Source organism: Cydia amplana, chromosome 3 (genome assembly GCF_948474715.1).
Source record: "Cydia amplana chromosome 3, ilCydAmpl1.1, whole genome shotgun sequence".
NCBI lineage: Eukaryota > Metazoa > Arthropoda > Insecta > Lepidoptera > Tortricidae > Cydia > Cydia amplana.
The window spans coordinates 8,820,619-8,837,233 of NC_086071.1; the positions used below are offsets into that span (position 1 = coordinate 8,820,619).

The 16,615-nt window shown below is 38.1% G+C and overlaps 1 protein-coding gene across 1 annotated transcript in view; it reads left to right on the forward strand.

The window, feature by feature from the left end:
- The window catches only part of LOC134662675 (uncharacterized), a 30,267-nt gene that overhangs the window by 9,552 nt on the left and 4,100 nt on the right, over positions 1-16,615 (forward strand). Inside the window, exons 2-6 of the mRNA XM_063518946.1 lie at positions 3,575-3,665; positions 4,162-4,319; positions 5,022-5,270; positions 5,544-5,889; positions 6,576-6,745. Coding sequence (XP_063375016.1) covers positions 3,575-3,665; positions 4,162-4,319; positions 5,022-5,270; positions 5,544-5,889; positions 6,576-6,745 — 1,014 coding nt within the window. The remainder of the gene's footprint in view (positions 1-3,574; positions 3,666-4,161; positions 4,320-5,021; positions 5,271-5,543; positions 5,890-6,575; positions 6,746-16,615) is intronic.

Sequence of the window (16,615 nt, forward strand, 5' to 3'; positions counted from 1 at the left end):
GACTCGCTGGTGTCGGGCGCGGTAGCGAATTCATCGCCCGACGACGGTTGCGAGGAGACGGACGAGGCGGGCGAGGGTGGTGGGCGTGCGTTGATTGTGATTGACGCTTGTGAACGCGCTTTACTTCGTGTTATCATTTTCCTTTGTATGTTTTTTTTCCTTTCCTTCCTTTCCTTATTATTATTATTATTATTATTATTAAATTAGTTTGGAAACATCTTAAAAACGTAACACACACAGCAAAACAACGTGAATCATCCGCAAGTTTGCTGCAAGCAGGTCCGTCCGAATTGTTGGCTGCAAATAACACAAATGAGTTTTTCGTTAACATAGGCAAAAACCTGGCTGAAAAAGTCCAGGGATTTTCATCGCCACTCCCTTCAAGATTGCTATCCGAACCAAACAAATCTTCCAAATCTTTTGTGTTATTGAATACGGATGAAACTGAGGTTGACAGAATTATCATGAACTTAAAAGAGGATTCCGCGGTTGGTTGGGATGGCATCTCGAACAAAATAATAAAGACCTTCAGACACATCCTAGTTCCACCGCTAACACACATATTTCAAAAATGCATCTCTGAAGGAATTTTTCCGAAATGTTTGAAAAAATCCGTTGTAGTCCCTATCCACAAATCTGGTAGCAAAGCTCAAGTAACAAATTATAGACCGATTTCTCTATTACCAGCGACATCCAAAATCCTAGAAAAAATTATTAATAACAGACTTGTACAATATCTCGAGAAGAATGCCTTTTTGGCAAAGACACAGTTTGGTTTTAGGCCAAAATTATCAACCGCAGATGCTGTACACGAATTGACTGACTATCTAGTTCAGGAATTAGACAAGGGTAACAAGACAATTGGCATCTTCCTGGACCTCGCAAAAGCATTTGACACTGTTTCTACTCCCATTTTACTGCACAAGCTCGAAACACTAGGTATTAGAGGAACACAGCATAGATTAATCGCGAGCTACCTAGACGGACGTACTCAATGCGTAAAAATAGATAACATCATAAGTTCCGATTTAGAAAACACTCCTTTTGGCTTGCCCCAAGGCAGCGTTTTGGCCTCGACCCTATTTTTGATTTATATTAATGACCTATGCAACCTAAAAATAGATAGTGGCAAAATCATTTCCTACGCAGATGACACTGCCCTACTTTTTTCCGCAAAGTCAACAAACGAGGCCTACGAGTACGCTCAACGCGGATTTGATGCTGTAACTAACTGGCTAAAACTGCATCTACTAACACTGAACTCCGACAAAACGAATTTTATAAGATTTTCCATGCGGAAAACAGATCCGGTCGCACATAACCTCAAACTTTACGCACATAACTGTAAGGAAAACTCGAATAATCTCTGCTCATGTCAATCTCTAGCTATTACTGACAAAATCAAGTATTTGGGAGTCATGATAGACGAAACCCTCTCTTTTAAATATCACATTGAAGCATTGTGCAATAGAGTTCGAAAGTTAATGTTTATATTTAAAAAAACTTCGTTCAATCGCTGATTCAAATTTAATCAAACAAGTATACTTTGCGCTATGTCAATCGATACTAACTTACTGCATCTCGTCTTGGGGTGGCACAGCTAAAACTACACTACTCACCCTAGAAAGAGCTCAAAGAGCCTTATTAAAGGTAGCCACTTCCCGCCCATTCCTATACCCTACTGACCTCCTTTATAAATCATGTGAAGTACTAACTGTTCGTCAATTATATATATTAAGCACAGTACTAAAGCAGCACGCCAGAACTCCTTTCAACACTGATTATAGAAATAAAAGGCGCAAAGATATTATATGCATGCAAACCGTACAAAGAAAATACGTATTTTCATCTAGATTCTTTGTCTTTTTGGGCCCATTTTTGTACAACAGGTTAAATGCAACACTAGACTTATACCCACTTAGCTATGCTTGTTGCAAGAATACTCTACGACGCGCCTTTCAAAAAATGACGTACGATGATACAGAGAACTTACTAATAGTCGTAAAATGATTACCTACTGCCTACTGTATTCTGATATTTAATACTTAAGAACCTACTTTTTGTTTAGGTAATAAGACTTATATTGTGTACTACTTATAGTTTATAATTAAGTGAATAATTAATAAATAGTTAATATTGTCCTTCGCTGCCTGAAACACAGGGAATCCTAGTTCAGGCATTTGTAAATCACTTGTCTTTATAAATTCTTAGTCTTTAAGAGCAACCACTGTACTATACTTTTCTCAATAAATTATTTGTATTTGTATTTGTATTTGTAACCTTGTAAAGCAAAGTAAAGTGATACTTACAGATAAAGCCGTTGCTAAATAATTAAAAAATGCCCGAAATAATTCTTTACATGAATCGACTACTGAAATAGAAGCAGCCTTATCAGGATAGGATTATATGTTTGGGGTCAGACTTTAGTTCCTCTTTAAACTTGCTCAGTCCGTCTTCTTGGGAATGAAAGCAAGGAGCAGACGACTGTTTCCAAACTGTTCTGACAACCCTACTGTGGCCAGAATATGGTTGAAACTGACATATATACGTGAATGACGAAATGTACCCATTCATGTGTCGGGGGAAGGAACTGTATTAATACACAAGACGCAAAATTAAAGTGTGGTATAATGTAATAAGCAAGTATATTAAAGAATACTTACAGTTTACTTCTTATTAATTGAGAACAGGGACCATGGAGTCCATGGAGTGGTTGGCACTAACTAAATACGAGTATGCTTCTATACAAACACGAGGCTGGCTGTGATAATTTTTTTAAGGTCCCTTTTTCACTGAACGACACATTAAAAAAAATTGTACGCTTTTCTATCTTTATAATAGAATCTACAACAATAAACAATACATTTAATCGGTCTCCAGAGTGTGCACTTCGGATGTTGTCTATATCGATGCCGATGTCGGTAAAAAGATATTCACCGGCGCGAGACGATATAAGTTTTTTTTATGCAATTTTCTTTTAATAAAGGTTAGTAAAAGTTATGTTTTTAAAATCTGCATTAAATAGGCTTTATTGTCATATTTTTTGTATGTAGAAAAACCAAGCAGTTTAATTTTGACAATAAATAAAAAACAAAAATTACACTTGAAAAATTAGATTTTTTGTGTTTTTTTATTATTTTTTTCAACAAATTGCAATTTTTTATACCAGAAATGAATTCTACGTTATTTATTTATCCGAAATTGATACCAAATATGACCTATTAGCTAAACGGGGCCTGTTAGAATTTTTAGAATGAAGCCGGGCGGGGCGCTACTTGACCCCCCCCCCTCTCGGGCTTAAGCGGGGGCTCCCTCGGGCTACCGATCTTAATCGGCTTATTTTGATATAAGGAACAACTGTGCCAAGTTTCATGCTTTAATCAAGCAAAAAAAGGTCATTTCACTTAACACCCTCACTAAGAAACCTTAAAAGTTTCAATAGGACAGGATTTTTGTTCAATATTAATATTTTTCTATTGAGCTCTACCACTTCACAGGGACAAAATATTAGTTTCTCGCCCGAACAGTTCCTAAAAGCCTCAGAAAATGTTCTGAATAATATTAATGATTTCAGTATCAGGAAGTCAAAGTGAGACAGTACGCCAGGACCAAAGAGTTGGATCACGTTTCTTAGGAACTCTCAACAGATACTACGTATCCTCATGGTAAGCTCATTCAAGGATCAAAATAAACTGGAAATATATCAGAATATAATATGCAAAGCAAAAGACCCTTGATTGAGGAGTACTCCTTTGAACCGTTGCGAATATTTAGTGATGTACCTACAGTAGGTTTATTTATTGAATATATTATACATTAGGTAAATATTGTAGAATAACAATTCGTGCGCTTTAATACCTAATGGCAACGGTACCTGCGGTTATAAATTAGTCACGAGCCACTGAAGCCTAGCCGCATTGGTCTCTCCAATAATATTGGGTACGGAGACCAGGTCGTCTAAGTTCTTCCTGACTCTCCACCTCCCGTCTTCCGTTTTTGTCGGCCCCAGAATCTTTCGCAGAAGAACTGCTAATAAAGACGATATATTAAATAGTGTTACAAATACTTTTCTATATATAATATAAATTAAGATAGCTCCTATAGGAGCTATCTATGGATAGTTATAACTATGAATTAAATTTAATTGACATTAATTGACAGGGGGCTCGTCGTCAATGGCACCGAATACATTAATTTAGTTAACACGGAATCTGCCGTCAATGAACTGGAATTCCTCGACGGGTCACAGAACGTCGCTATAGTCATTCACGGGCGGGACAGTTCAGCCTTCAGCGAGTTTGGCCAAACGCTACGATTATGTAAGAATTGCAAATTTCTTAGATAATATAGGTACTCCTAATAATCCATATTCTCAAGTATTGTACTGGTTCCACGGGTATAGGTATTTTTCTTAGACAATAATAGAGATATAATGTTGTAGTATGATTACCAAAAAGAACCGAACGTCTGCCTTTTTATGACCTAAATCGAAAACTTGACATTGCTGATTACAGTAGAAACAAAGGGTCTCTGAGAAAAACGCATTTAACTGATTTGCAAGACCGAAGTGATCCTATAAGTGTTCCGTGAACAAAGTTTTGTACGGAACACTAAAAAGGACGTAAATATTGTGTTAAATAGAAGAGGTGATTTCTGTAAAAAAAAATCGCGCCATGGCAATTAGCTACTAATTGTAAACTTTTTTGCTAAACAGTTTTTTTATAAGATCGTCTTAAGCTTGATCTTGTTCTAGGTTTTTTGTTGCGTCCTTTACCTTACAAGCGGAGAATTGCCACTCCAAGTAGTCAATAAGCAAATGCTGACCCGTCACTCTTATACTCTCTTGACAGGGTCTGATATCTTGTGATTTAAATCGAAAAGTTTACCTTCATACTCGTATGCAATAAACATGGGACAGCTGCGTCCTACACTAGAGTACCTATTTAAGTATAGGTTTAACTGAGATATAAGTTTTTAGAATAATGGTTAAACTACACAAACTAACCATGGCTTATTTTCAGCGTTTATATCAAGCGATCGTCAGCTGACAGTGATTTTAGTAGACTGGGCTTTAGTTGCTTCTATGGATTATGCAACAGCAACCAACGCGGTACCATTTGTCGCCGACGATATCATCGCTTTGATAGTACAACTGGAGGCTGCGAACAAGATTGATCGTAGCCTGGTTCATATTGTGGGCTTTGATATTGGAGCACACATTGCTGGAGTTGTTAGCAGAGATTCGCGTGCTCGAGTTCAGAGAATAACTGGTAATGGTCGATTAAAAACGGGTATATCTACCCTTGTAATTTTATTACAAGAAAAGTTATTTAATTGTTTAGATACAGAAAATTAGTCTACTAAATAAACAGCTTCAAACAACCACGCTGTTGGATGAAAAAAATTAATCCTACACGCAGGTTTCTTCACGTGTCCTCTGGTATAACGCACACTGGTGAGGAACGCGACGCTGCTGCAGCAGTTATATCCTTTAATCAAAATTTAAGTTTATATAAATCTATTTTAAATTTATCTCTACACAGGTTTATCTCCCGCCGGGCAAAATTGGGATTCCTTTTCCCGTCGTTTACGAGCCACCGACGCTAATTACGTCGAGGTCGTACACACCGATTACTCGGGCACAAGGGCTTTTGGCATTAGAGAGACGATTGGTACAGTGGATATATTCGCTAATACTGGCACAAGTCAACCAGGCTGTTCGAACAACCAGTGCAACCACGACCGGGCCTGGCAGCTGTTCGGGGCGACATTGGACATGGGTGGCCACCTGATAGGCCTTCGATGTGATTCTCTTACGGACATGACGAGAAATCGATGTGTCGGTGCGCCCGCTGTTTCCTTGGATACCAATGATTTATTTAAACTGGGGTAAGCAACTCATAAAATTATTTTATCAATATTTAATTTTATTTAGTATTAATTTTTAGTTTTAATTTAGTTTTATAAGTCTTCGCATATAATTTATTTGGTCAAATTATCACTTGGCATGATTTTACTTTGTCAAACATTTATGAATTATTAAATACAATAATACAATTAAAAAAAAAAACACAAACAAAGACACTAAAACTACCTTAAAATAAAAAATAAAAAAAGCACACTATTAATAAACTAACCTACTTATCGCCCCCATTCCGACCCCCACCCAGCCCAAAAGTGCCAAAGATACTAGCGGCATTACCGCGCTGGATGGCAAGCGATATCTGTTGGACTAAGTAGGAGCCTGAACGTGGATCGCACCCTCTGTCACGTAGACGCCGCCCCAAGTCTCCAACCAACTTCTTCGCCTCCGAACACCACGGCCCAGCGGCTTCCACCGCGACCGGGACAAAATCGTACGCTGGTTCCAGGTTGGCGTATTTTAAGCGCTTGAGCCTCGCGGCATTTGCCGCGGCTGCGCCTGCCAGCCGGCTACCGGGAGCAAGATGAGTAGGCGCAAAAGTACTCACGCAGGTTGCATCCCAGAGCATGCAGCGGCCTTTGGCCCACGGAACTATCAGCGTTAAGCCGTCCGGGCGCTTCCCGTCTGTACGGCTTAAGCCTTGAGGCTCCAGAATGCAAGGCACGTTCGCCGAGACCATGGTACGACGTATTAATTCATTGATCGCATGGTGTCTCGGGAACCGCCCCGCAGCCCGGGAGCAGCTCAGGCCGTGGTGCCCATTCGCTTCCACCGCCATTCCACATATACAGCGATGGGGCTCGCACACCTTGGAACCCAGCCGTAAGGCGACTCCTACTCTCAGGGTGTCGTTGTCCAGTAGAGTCCCTAAATGTGGCGAAGGCAGTGCCTGCAACCAGGCGCCCGATTCAGGTTGTCCTACCGCTTTAAGACGAGCCACATCTTCAACCCTAACCGCCTGAGCCAGCAATTGCGAATATGTTAGCTCGCACAAGGTGTCGTCCCAGAGTCTCTGCAAAGCAGGATCGTCCGGCTGCGTCCCACCAGACGACCGAGTCGACCACTCGTCAAGGGCCTCCTGCAGGAAAGGAAGGCAGATGTTGCCACTGTTCACGGAGAGAATCTTCGCAACAAGGCCCGCCGAAGCATGAGAGGAAGCGAGGAACGAGACAATTCCAATGTCATGCTTACGGCGAATACCTAAACCCCCATACCGAATGGGGAGTGTTGCCTGGCGCCATTGTTCATCAACCAATTGGATGTTTAATAGACCTTCCAGACCCTGTTTGAGCACGGTATCGTAGTCCTCTGTGTCTTGCTTAAACATCCAAGTGGGCGCCGTCCGCAGAGAATAAAGTTTTATAAGTTAGTTTATTATTTTTTTAATGTACAATTACTTCTAACCTATGTTATTAAAATAAATCCTTCCTACTTAACTCAAAGTTGGATCACTACCAGTAAACGAATAAATAATATTTGAAATCTTAAATCTTTCAGTATTTAACTTTAGGGCTCAGGACCGCTTCGGCCTCAGTTTCATTTCGGCAACTTCTTAAGTAGTTCTCATTCGCATTTGGTCTACTGTTCCGATTCGCCAGCATTCCTATATCGTCACTTTCTTATCTCGCCCGCTTTCTTACGTGGGCACTTTGGTCGAAATAGGAACGTAGACAAAAATGGTATATTGACGATATCAGATATTGGACGAGTTGGCACTATGGTCAAAATAGGAATTTAGACAAAATGTGGTATTGACGATATCAGAAAGTAGGCAAGTTAGGAAGGTGACGATTTAGGAATTGTAGGCTGACGACATGGCACTGTGGACGATTTATGGAGATGACGAAATGAAACTGAGGCCGAAGCGGTCCTGAGCCAACTTTAGCACTAAAATAAAAAGACATAAAAAAAGATACAGAAACGTATGTCTTTTTATTTAAAAAATGACTTAGGTACTATGTTACCCGTTATATCATAGTGAGCGCGCCGTCACCGTAATTGGTGTTATATAGCACTTTTCTGAATACGCTTGTTAGGCTAGGCGTTTCTAGGTCATTGGAGACGTCTCTCATAATGGGATATGACGAAGGTTTCAACGGATATACAAAAAAATACTTACTTGATTGGTTAAAGGTATTTTTTCGTAATTCACTTGTATCGGGTCCATAGTAGGTACCTGCGCTAAATATATGCGCTATAATGATAGATAGCATAAATATTTTACGCACTTTGGCATGATTTATCTTACGAACCTTATACCTAGATCAAGTGTCATTGTAAAACCCAAAAATGCTTTTGTATATATTTGGGTTATATTTAATGAACATAAATAATTAAATATTACTGAGAGGGTTCAGCAAAAGAGTGAATTCTAGATAAAAACCTTTTTGACGTCTTATAAATTATATCCGTCGCAATACTCGCAATGCATTCGCGCGCAACACTAAGCACGAGCAATGGAATCATATCAATATCAAAACCACAACATATTCTCAAATCTGAATATACTTATTTAATGCCATGACTTAGTTTGCCATTGAAGAGGGTTTATCTTGGTCCTGATAATAGTGATAATCAAATAAAACATGATTAAGTTAAAAGAGCGAGATGTGTTGCGAGTATAGCAAAATTATTTACATATACATAGTTTAATTATTGAGCTCAAATGATGTTCAGATACATCCAGAAATGATTAAATAAATAATGGGTATTATTTAGAACTTACCGATTTATTCAATCAAACCCATTGTGGTAACAAAACGCAGTTGCGTAGTAGGATCCCTTTAAATTGTTTAAATTGTAATTTATTGTCTTTCTTTCTCAGAACTGGAATTTACCGGATCAATACGGGCAGAGCGTACCCGTACAACTCCTGAGAAGTTTCGAGATTTATTAACATTGTTCCAAATTGTGATAATAAATGTTAAATGCCCAATGTTGTCTTTCATTTGTGGATTTCAGTACTTAAAGATGAAGATAAATTAAATTATTTGTCAAGAGCCTAAGAAGTCTTTAGAGATTAAATCCATATAAAATCGTATATAAATTTAACAATAGACATTGCTTTGAAGGACCTGAAGGTAAATATGATTTCAGTTTAAGATTACGAAATACTTTTATATAAGTAACACTGACATAAAAGGTCAACAGGTTAGGTTGTTTTCTTTACCGCATATGAATCCATATATGTATCGCGGATATGATATTCAACTCTATTGACAGCTATTATAGTTCAAAATTTAAACAAATATGTTTTATTGCATGCAAAAAGGGGTTAAGTTACTGCTGCAATCGCCAACCAAATGTAACTTTAGGGTAACATTCCATTTCTGACCGCAGCTGCACTACTGGTACTGAACGCGTCGCTGTTATTGTCAATTTCCATAGTAAAATGAACAGTAGTAGTGCAGCTGCGGTTGGAAATGGACTGTCACCGGTGATATTCGGATGGCGATTGTAGCTTCATTAATGTTACGACATTACTGCTGCGGCATTGACGCGGCCGCTCTCACTGACAATCTCCTTGACAGCCGACGTTTACAGCGGATAAATGACGATCATAGCCTCATTACTGCCGCAATTTAAAGTGATTATTATTATTTTCGGGGGCCCTTACGAATACACTTCGACCCATAGGGATCTTTAAAGTGATAGTCCATTTCCAACGACAGCTGCACTACTGTTCATTTTACTATGGAAATTGACAGTAACAGCGAAGCGTTCAGTACCAGTAGTGCAGCTGCGGTCAGAAATGGAATGTTACCCTTAAACGTTCAATCCCTCGCTTATTTTATTAAGGAAATTGACACATACATCGGCAGCATCAACGTCGCAACTATTACGCACTGCAGTTAACATCCAAATTCCAAATGTCACCTTAAGGTGATTCTATAAAGGAGATTCTATAGTTGGTCAAACCAATTTGTCAGTAAATAAGAACCAAAAAAACTATACTCATCCTTTTCTTTAGGGTGCTAGTACTAGTAAGACAAATATAGTATGATTATCTCTGTCTATGTTTGAAATGAGAGAGTCCTTTCACAACTTATACAAATACATCTACGCAACTACATTCAACACGTCATATTGTCAATTAGCTTTGTTGTGATTGTGACGCCTTATTTTGAACGAATATCAAATGCCATTCGTGGCATTCAAACTTTTCATTGATTTGATATCGATATGATATATCTTGCACTCTGTTTACCTTTACTCTACCGTGCATGAAAACCGAAAATTACATTGAAAACCTACGTGCAATTTATTGCGCGAGAATACAGTAAATAATTCAATACCTTGTTTTTTTAAATATTACTAACGGTTATTACCTATTCCCTTGAGATGTTGCTCCAAGCTCGCAACATTGTGTTTGTCTTCGGGAACTCGACGGGTTGTAAGGGAAAAGAGAATAAGGATTCTTCACACAATTATAAAACAAGTTACATAAAGAGCTGGTTAACAGAGCTATGGGTACATTTACGCGATACACCTTTTTTAATACTTTTGCTCAACTGTTTCACTACATCTTATTAAACAAATAAGTCCCCCGCCGCGTCTGTCTGTGTATGTATTTCGCGATAAACTCAAAAACTGCTGAACGGATTTGCATGCGGTTTTCTCCTATGAAATCTTATAGAGTGATTCTTAAGGTTTAGGTAGGTAGTTTGTATCAGATGCTTTTTATTGCAAGACAGATTTTCGATATGAAATTGAAATACGTGTTAAAATCGTTTCAGGGGCATTTCAATTGATTAACATCGCCGGCCACCGCCCACGTAAAAGTGACATTCCTACAACCTGAAACGTTATTATGACATTGTAAGATCATATCCATAAATCCAGACCAGATTCATAACCTGTTATTACAATCAGAATAGGCCCCCAGTAACGCTGCTGCAGTTGTCATCTGAAAGTCACCTCGGCTACCTCGCACATGTCTCGTGGAAATGCAGTGTTAGTACCAAGTACCACAAGTAATATGACACAGACACGCGTCTCATTAGTCATCATCAAAGATAATTCATAAAAACTAGGTGACTCCCCCATATCTGATATGTTTTTCTGATAAGGACCAAAAGGGCAAATCCGTAGTAGTCGGGTATATTAAAAAAGAAACAACGGGTTGGACTCCGGGAGTGTCGGCAGAAGTGAAAACTCAATAACTAGTGCAAAATGTCTGCAGCATTATGCATAATTGATGTTAACGCCATCTAGCGTTATTTCGTCGCATTATTTGAACCCCTAAGCACATCACGTTAGTACTCGAGTATATTAATACCAGTTAGAGGGAAACTCACTAGATGACATTTAAATCAATAAAAAAAAACTCAATGACATTGTAACAGTTTTTCGATCAGGTCACGTGTCCGTCTTACGGTCACGTGATCGTCTTACGCTGTCTCGAGTTTAACATTTTTTCCCCACCTCAAAAAGTGCTCAGCGCCGCTAAAGAAGTTTTCACTACAAAAAATTAGTTTAGTTGTGCAGACGATATAAATGATAATCCACAGATATCTAATAGATAATCCATTTTTATCGATTGTGATTTTGCATATAAAAACATCGGTCATTTCTGAGATATTATTAGGTATTGGTTATAGTGAATCTAGAGAAGTCATAAACATGTGGTGGCGAGTGGTTGTCATAGTGGCTGCCTGTTGTTGTAAGTATGATATATCATACTAATTCGCGTACATCCTTCTTTACTTATAAGTAAAGAAGGATGTACGCTCGGAGGCATTCTATATTGAACCGTACTAGTTTAAATTAAAGTTTAATTTTAAATGATAGAAGAAGTATAGCGATGGCTCGATGACACTTGCGATAGGTACACACTTCAAATTGATCCATTTATTCTTGTCATTCAGTTTAGATCGGAATTACATCTCAAGTCTGATAACAGTGATAACATCAATTTCGCGAGACGATTCCGACTGCTGACAATGAATGTAACTAGTGGCTCTGTGAGCTGTAGACCTCGCGAGCATAGCTTATTGGGACCGTGCACGATGACAGCGCCACACAGCGGTTTGATCAATCAACAATACAAAGATTTTAATTTATTAAAAAAAATACGAAGTTAAAGTGAAAAAAAAAAATACAAAAAGTTATATCTTACTGGGGATCGAACCCAGACTTTCTGACCAGTAACGCTGCTGCAGTTGTCATCTGAAAGTCACCTCGGCTACCTCGCACATGTCTCGTGGAAATGCAGTGTTAGTACCAAGTACCACAAGTAATATGACACAGACACGCGTCTCATTAGTCATCATCAAAGATAATTCATAAAAACTAGGTGACTCCCCCATATCTGATATGTTTTTCTGATAAGGACCAAAAGGGCAAATCCGTAGTAGTCGGGTATATTAAAAAAGAAACAACGGGTTGGACTCCGGGAGTGTCGGCAGAAGTGAAAACTCAATAACTAGTGCAAAATGTCTGCAGCATTATGCATAATTGATGTTAACGCCATCTAGCGTTATTTCGTCGCATTATTTGAACCCCTAAGCACATCACGTTAGTACTCGAGTATATTAATACCAGTTAGAGGGAAACTCACTAGATGACATTTAAATCAATAAAAAAAAACTCAATGACATTGTAACAGTTTTTCGATCAGGTCACGTGTCCGTCTTACGGTCACGTGATCGTCTTACGCTGTCTCGAGTTTAACATTTTTTCCCCACCTCAAAAAGTGCTCAGCGCCGCTAAAGAAGTTTTCACTACAAAAAATTAGTTTAGTTGTGCAGACGATATAAATGATAATCCACAGATATCTAATAGATAATCCATTTTTATCGATTGTGATTTTGCATATAAAAACATCGGTCATTTCTGAGATATTATTAGGTATTGGTTATAGTGAATCTAGAGAAGTCATAAACATGTGGTGGCGAGTGGTTGTCATAGTGGCTGCCTGTTGTTGTAAGTATGATATATCATACTAATTCGCGTACATCCTTCTTTACTTATAAGTAAAGAAGGATGTACGCTCGGAGGCATTCTATATTGAACCGTACTAGTTTAAATTAAAGTTTAATTTTAAATGATAGAAGAAGTATAGCGATGGCTCGATGACACTTGCGATAGGTACACACTTCAAATTGATCCATTTATTCTTGTCATTCAGTTTAGATCGGAATTACATCTCAAGTCTGATAACAGTGATAACATCAATTTCGCGAGACGATTCCGACTGCTGACAATGAATGTAACTAGTGGCTCTGTGAGCTGTAGACCTCGCGAGCATAGCTTATTGGGACCGTGCACGATGACAGCGCCACACAGCGGTTTGATCAATCAACAATACAAAGATTTTAATTTATTAAAAAAAATACGAAGTTAAAGTGAAAAAAAAAAATACAAAAAGTTATATCTTACTGGGGATCGAACCCAGACTTTCTGACCAGTAACGCTGCTGCAGTTGTCATCTGAAAGTCACCTCGGCTACCTCGCACATGTCTCGTGGAAATGCAGTGTTAGTACCAAGTACCACAAGTAATATGACACAGACACGCGTCTCATTAGTCATCATCAAAGATAATTCATAAAAACTAGGTGACTCCCCCATATCTGATATGTTTTTCTGATAAGGACCAAAAGGGCAAATCCGTAGTAGTCGGGTATATTAAAAAAGAAACAACGGGTTGGACTCCGGGAGTGTCGGCAGAAGTGAAAACTCAATAACTAGTGCAAAATGTCTGCAGCATTATGCATAATTGATGTTAACGCCATCTAGCGTTATTTCGTCGCATTATTTGAACCCCTAAGCACATCACGTTAGTACTCGAGTATATTAATACCAGTTAGAGGGAAACTCACTAGATGACATTTAAATCAATAAAAAAAAACTCAATGACATTGTAACAGTTTTTCGATCAGGTCACGTGTCCGTCTTACGGTCACGTGATCGTCTTACGCTGTCTCGAGTTTAACATTTTTTCCCCACCTCAAAAAGTGCTCAGCGCCGCTAAAGAAGTTTTCACTACAAAAAATTAGTTTAGTTGTGCAGACGATATAAATGATAATCCACAGATATCTAATAGATAATCCATTTTTATCGATTGTGATTTTGCATATAAAAACATCGGTCATTTCTGAGATATTATTAGGTATTGGTTATAGTGAATCTAGAGAAGTCATAAACATGTGGTGGCGAGTGGTTGTCATAGTGGCTGCCTGTTGTTGTAAGTATGATATATCATACTAATTCGCGTACATCCTTCTTTACTTATAAGTAAAGAAGGATGTACGCTCGGAGGCATTCTATATTGAACCGTACTAGTTTAAATTAAAGTTTAATTTTAAATGATAGAAGAAGTATAGCGATGGCTCGATGACACTTGCGATAGGTACACACTTCAAATTGATCCATTTATTCTTGTCATTCAGTTTAGATCGGAATTACATCTCAAGTCTGATAACAGTGATAACATCAATTTCGCGAGACGATTCCGACTGCTGACAATGAATGTAACTAGTGGCTCTGTGAGCTGTAGACCTCGCGAGCATAGCTTATTGGGACCGTGCACGATGACAGCGCCACACAGCGGTTTGATCAATCAACAATACAAAGATTTTAATTTATTAAAAAAAATACGAAGTTAAAGTGAAAAAAAAAAATACAAAAAGTTATATCTTACTGGGGATCGAACCCAGACTTTCTGTGTGCAAACAAAAAAAGCGATTGTTTACAAAATGCGCCATGATAGTTCTTAGCTAAGCTGACGAAATTCGGCTACTCATTCTCGAGTACAAACTAAATATCTAAATACCGCCTAAACCAGCAATACATTTTTTCTGCATTTTTTGCCATTTACTATGTAAATATGTCTCAAAAAGAAAATACTCTTATGATATCGATACGACTATTTGTTTAAGCGCGAGGTATCACAACTCCTCCATTTTTGAAAATTTCCAAAAACGGGATCGACAATTTTTTTTTATTTAGTCATAGAATCTGGTCACAAAATTTCACAAGAATCGGTTGAGAATTGTGACCTGTAGAGGGGAACATCCGGACATACAAAAGCAAAATGCCCGAGTCAAAACGTAGACCTTCGCTACGCTTCGGTCAAAAAAAACTACTTACTAGTGGCTCTGTGAGCTGTAGACCTGGCGAGCAGAGCTAAAAACTGAAATGTATGGCAAAAATATTTATTAAAATATAGGTATAGTACATGTAATATAAACAAAAAATTAAAAACTACATAAAGCTACAAACAAAAATTAAACGATTAAGCTTAACCCGCGCTTGATAAATAAAAAATACGAAATTTTTCATTTTTTCAAAATAAAAAAATAAAATAAAAAACAACTACACGAAATTTAAGTATTAAAAAAAATAAAAAATTTATGTAGCAGTATACAATTACTGGGGATTGAACCAGGGACCTCCCGATGCAAACAAAAAAAGCGAACGTTTGCAAAATACGCCATTATAGTTCTTACTAAAGCTGACGAAATTTAGCTACTCATTCTCAAGTAAAAACGAAATATCTAAATACCGCCAAAACCAACGATACAAATTTTCTGAATTTTTGGCCATTTAATCTATAAACATATCTCAAAAAGAAAAAACTCTTATGATACCAATACGACTATTTGTTTAGGCGGAAGCTATCACGACTCCGCCATTTTGAAAAATTTCCAAAAACCGGATCGACAAAAAAAAAATTATTTAGTCATAGAATTCGGTCACAAAATTTCACGAAAATCGGTTAAGAATTGCGACCTGTAGAGGAGAACATCCGGACATACAAAAGCAAAATGCCCGAGTAGGGTTTGCAAACCAAATTGCAAACCCTATGCCCGAGTTAAAACGTAAACCTTCGCTACGCTTCGGTCAATTACAACCGGTTTGAGAGGGAGTTAATTTACTTTTTCTGCAACAAGGCAAGCAATGCCACGTGGCAACGTTTCTGCAGTCGCAAACCGAATGTAACCTTAACATACGTATGCCAACGTTTTTGGTTTGCTTTGCAGTCCAAGCAATCTTGACAAAAATCCTGATTGTACGAGTATACTCTTATGTAAATTATCAATCTTATTCGATTTTTAGCAGCTTTTTTGACAGGACTATATTTATTTACAGTACATACAGGGTGCCCAGTAATTAGTGGATAACCTTCTAACCACCGACAGAGCACCTTAGGCTGGTCCAGAAAATGCACTTATAGGTCTAGTAAAAGTTTCGTGGTTTTCGAGATAATCGAACTTTTCTGTCTTTTTTAATCGCTGCCACCGTCGCAAGTCGCTCAATGTCGTGGCAGCGATAACCATAGGTTGGAGCGATACACAGCGATCGGACCTTTCGTTACCACCTATGGTTGTCGCTTTATGGTAGCCACACAAAAAATTCCAAACAATTTTTTCTTAAAAAATTTCAATAAGTTTGATCGTTTGTGGTGAAAAAAAAAATGTATGGAGAACAGAATGGCCAACTTTCTTAAAAATAGTTTATCTAATACTGATTCTAAAATGGTATCACACACGCTAATTACATCTTTACAGACAAAGATATGGCCTAGATTGTGATTAAAGTGAAGTATGGAGCTAGCCATTAAAAAAGACAGAAAAGTTCGATTATCTCGAAAACCACGAAACTTTTACTAGACCTATAAGTACATTTTCTGGACCAGCCTAAGGTGCTCTGTCGGTGGTTAGAAGGTTATCCACTAATTACTGGGCACC